Below are 4,303 nucleotides of genomic sequence, written 5' to 3' on the forward strand. Positions count from 1 at the left end.
TCTGAGGTGCACCGCAGGAAGTTGTTCTGATCCACCAGAAAGTGTCCTTTCTATGTATTCCACTATTGTGATTCGAACACCATGGGGATCTACTGTACATGACTCATCAATATAGATATATCCTGTATAGATACTGTATGTATGTATGTTTGTATAGGATCTATTATTGTATGCTGTTGGTTTGACCAAAACCTGGGTGTAACACCGCATGATATCGATGTTGTAAAATGAAGACACAGAAGACACACAGACTGGTGATAATGGTGGTGGTTATTCTTGTCAATAAATCACATTTACAACTGCGCTTAGAATACATGTGCTTAATGAAGATTCAGTGTATTTGGACTTTAAGCCAAAAGTCAAAAATCTGAATCGACATGAGTTTTCTTGTGTCGACTTTTACAAACATTTAAACCTTAAAACCCAAAACAGATGATTTATTTTGAAAACATGGAAAAAAAGGCAAATTTGCAAGAAATATCCTGCAAATTGCATGAGATTGAAGAAATTGGTAAAAGGTGGCAAGAAAAATAACCTGACAAAGAAAAGAGACATTGAGAAATATTTTTTTAAGACAACAAAAAATAGTGTAAAAAATCCAGAAAATATTACTCTAAAAAATTACAATTAATATATGCTTCTGAAATTATGTTATAGAAAAAAGTAACATTTTAAGCACTGTTTTCAGGTTATTTTCTTTTGGTAATTCACTTGTAACTTAAATGTCTTGCCAAAATTTGTGTTATTTCTTCAAAAGTTACTCATTGCCTTCTTCTGATGTTCTTGAAAAGAATCGGATTGATTTCTTCAGGTTTCAAAGAGTTCGCCTCATTCTTGGGACAGAAAGTCCGGATATCTGCTGCATCAATTTGGCTTTTTTAAGCTTTTTTTCTTTTTTTAAAACCAATTTTCAGGTAATTTTCTTGTACTTCTTACTTTTTTCTTCCTCCAGAAAATTGTATTTATAATTACTATGTGTTTCAGAAATTATTTTACAGAAAAATTATATATATATCTTTTTTTCAATTTTTTGTTTTGTTTTGGGTTTTTTTCCTTGTTCATATATGTTTTTTTACTTTTTGTTTTTTAATGTATTGATAATTTTCTTGTAATTTCAATGTCTTACCAGTATTTGGGTCATTGACTCCTTATGTTCTTGAAAAAGAATCAGGTGGATTTTCTCAGGTTTCAAAGGGTTAACATTCCTGGGACATTAAGTCAGGATATTATATTGAAATCTGTCTCTGCTGTGTCTCCCAACTCACACTCCCTTTATTACAAATACAGTATCAGTCATATATCAGTTAAGGTTGACCAACAGAATTGTCTAAATCAGGTTTCACAGTTACGTCTTTATTATTCACAGTGTGAGTGAGGATATTGATTAGTGTCCTATCACATTCACATATTGAGCTCTGTTTCATTCTTCAATGAAAAAAGTAATAAATACATTAGCGCTATAAATACAGTTCATGCTTGAGCAGGTTATGAACAGACAGGAATAAGAGTGTGTTCTTTAACATGCTTAACAACAGACAGAGAACCATACTGTATGTGGAGTGTTACTGTTATATATCTATAATCAGCTTGATTATATAGACCACCAATGCAAACATTTAGTTTGGTCAGATTACGCCCTGCAGCAGCAGAGCAGCACGTCACATGACCACATGCAGACATGAGACCGGGACCACACAGCACAAAGACAACGAGACGATGGTGTGTTCTGTCCGTGTGACGTGTGCGCTGATCTGCCTCTAGTTAGTGGGTTTCCATAGTAATGGCAAAGACATGTTTGACCACACAGCCGTTAAAGAGTCACGCAGTGGTGAAAGCTCAGAGGTCAGTTTTCAGAGGAGTCCGTCTCTTCTGTGGAGCCGTCGCTTTCCACCTCCATCTTCCTCCTGTGGTGGATGTTCCTCCTGGGGGAGGCCTTCCTCTGCACCTCCTTCAGCGCGCCCACCGCGCTGCCGCTGCTGTTGCTGCCTGGACTCACTGAGATTTGAGCGATTCTGGACAGCGTGGAAGGAGAAAAGAGATATTAAGGGAACAAAGGAAGAGAGAACAGAGGAAAGCAGAGAAAACAGAAAATGCGTGTGTGTGTGTGTGTGTGTTTTCTCACAGTTTGTCCAGTTCCTGGTCCATCTCTGGGTCAATGAGCAGCTCTGCCTTGCTGGGTAACGCTCCTGCAGAGAGATGGGAATACATCACCTGGGTGAACGCACTAATTTCAGCTCCTTTACCAGGTGAGAGGCAATGACACACCCTCACTAATTACCCTCCTTCTCCTCCTAAGCAGCTAAAACATTGGTGTGTGTGTGTGTTTTCTCACAGTTTGTCCAGTTCCTGGTCCATCTCTGGGTCAATGAGCAGCTCTGCCTTGCTGGGTAACGCTCCTGCAGAGAAATGGGAATACATCACCTGGGTGAACGCACTAATTTCAGTTCCTTTACCAGGTGAGAGGCAATGACACACCCTCACTAATCATCCTCCTTCTCCTCCTAAGCAGCTAAAACATCGATCCAAATACATCTGCACCGAGTTTGAAAGAGAAACTGAAAAATTCAGATATTTAAAGAGAAGAAACCACCGTAAGTTTTCAAAGACGTCTGTTCTTGCTGCTGTATACAGTTTACCTGTTCTCCTGCCTGTATGTGACGTCGCACGGACACACCAACAAACCCCCCCCCCCCCCCCACACACACACACACACACACAAAAACTGACAGAAAAGCAGACTTGTGTGCTGCAGCGGTGTGTTCACAGGCGGGGGGAAAGCAGTCTAGTAGTATCAACGAAAGAGGCCACTTGTGTGATGAGCTCAGAGAACTGCTGCCAACCCTGCAGCTTTACAGCTCTACAGCATGAACTCCAGATTAAAAGTAGATATTAGCATATGCAGTTTCAACAACAACTTTGTATGTAGTAGCAGCAGCAGCACGGTCATGTCAAATATTTACCTACCAATATTTTGGTTGATGGTCTCGTGTTTGGCCAGGCTCATTAAGAAGCTGTAGTACGAGACTTTGTTGGTCTGTTCCAGTACTTCCCCTATACAGGACCTGGGAGGATGACTACACACACACACACACACACACACACACAAAACAGTCTGCTATAACACACGCAACAACAAATCAGTGCTGCATGTCATTTCTTGTTAAGCTGCTGTTTGCATTCTCTTCACCTGTTCGACAGAAACAAAGCCAATTTGCTCACATTTCGAAGGGTTAAAGTTGTGTGTCTGAGGTTGAAAAACACTCAAGAGCACAAATATTGAAAGAGTGTTGATATGGATGCTAACACTGGATTTTGTGTGACTGTGCAGGTGTTTTACCTGTGTTTGAACCGCTCACAGAGGGCGTCCACACACTGAGCCAGAGTGGACGGATCCACTCCGTCCTGCTGCCGCTGCTCCTCCGTGTCGTTCTCCTCCGCAGCCACAGAGGGGAGCTGCTCGATGGAGGTGGACGTGGGGACGATGACGGTGTTCGGACTCTTCCCCGCTAACAGGTCCTGGTAGATGAGCAGCACGCTGTCCAGGAACTCTGCAGACACGAAGGACGATCGGCAGCTGGACGTCAGGAGGTGAAGCTCTCTTTGATTCAGTTTTTGTTATGAAATGGGATTAGACCGCTGACACTGGCTTTCATTATAACTTAGATATTAGAAATAAATTAAATATAACTCCATCTTGTCAAATTGGGTAGATTAGTCCCTGCTCACTATTGGCAGTGAATCATTTTCTGTTATTATTTTCATATCAGATATCTGACAAGAATTTAGCCCCGAAATGGGTGAAACAACAATAAATCTATAACAAAAATGGATTTAAAAAATGTGTACAACATCTAACTTTCTGTAAAGAATCAAATTCAAACTGTTTGAATTTGATTTTGTTGAGAAATAAGAAGAAACAAACGCAGATCCTTAACACGCACACATTAATAAAGATCACAGCAAAACTGGACTGTAGTGACACGTGGAAACTGCAGTTTACGGTGTACCTTGGTAGTAAAACTGCAGCTGGAGGGCGTAAACGAAATCAGAGAAAGACATCAGACAGTCGATGGCGTCGTCCATCAGAACAATTCTACAGGACAAGAAAAGAAAAGCAGAAAACATCTTTACATCAGACTTCGGTCAGCTACATAAAGCTGTACCTTTTATAAAAGTAAGTTATTGTCTTTCCTGCTCAAACTTTTAATATATCCTGACAGTAGTATTGTATAGTATAGTACAGTACAGTACGGTACGGTACAGTATAGTATCGTATCGTATAGTATAGTATGGTATAGTATGG

At 40.3% G+C, this 4,303-nt stretch overlaps 1 protein-coding gene across 1 annotated transcript; it reads right to left on the reverse strand.

The window, feature by feature from the left end:
* Positions 1–1,337: 1,337 nt before the first annotated feature.
* On the reverse strand, positions 1,338–4,117 carry LOC121964849 (UPF0705 protein C11orf49 homolog). Its single transcript, XM_042515033.1, has 5 exons — positions 4,008–4,117; positions 3,338–3,548; positions 2,965–3,074; positions 2,333–2,396; positions 1,338–2,012 (listed from the first exon to the last, which is right to left on the reverse strand). The coding sequence occupies exons 1-5, from the start codon at positions 4,081–4,083 to the stop codon at positions 1,844–1,846; spliced, it is 630 nt and encodes a 209-aa protein (XP_042370967.1). The 5' UTR covers positions 4,084–4,117; the 3' UTR covers positions 1,338–1,843.
* Between the last annotated feature and the right edge of the window lie 186 nt (positions 4,118–4,303).

This window comes from Plectropomus leopardus, unplaced genomic scaffold, assembly GCF_008729295.1.
Source record: "Plectropomus leopardus isolate mb unplaced genomic scaffold, YSFRI_Pleo_2.0 unplaced_scaffold17453, whole genome shotgun sequence".
In the NCBI taxonomy this organism is placed as follows: domain Eukaryota; kingdom Metazoa; phylum Chordata; class Actinopteri; order Perciformes; family Serranidae; genus Plectropomus; species Plectropomus leopardus.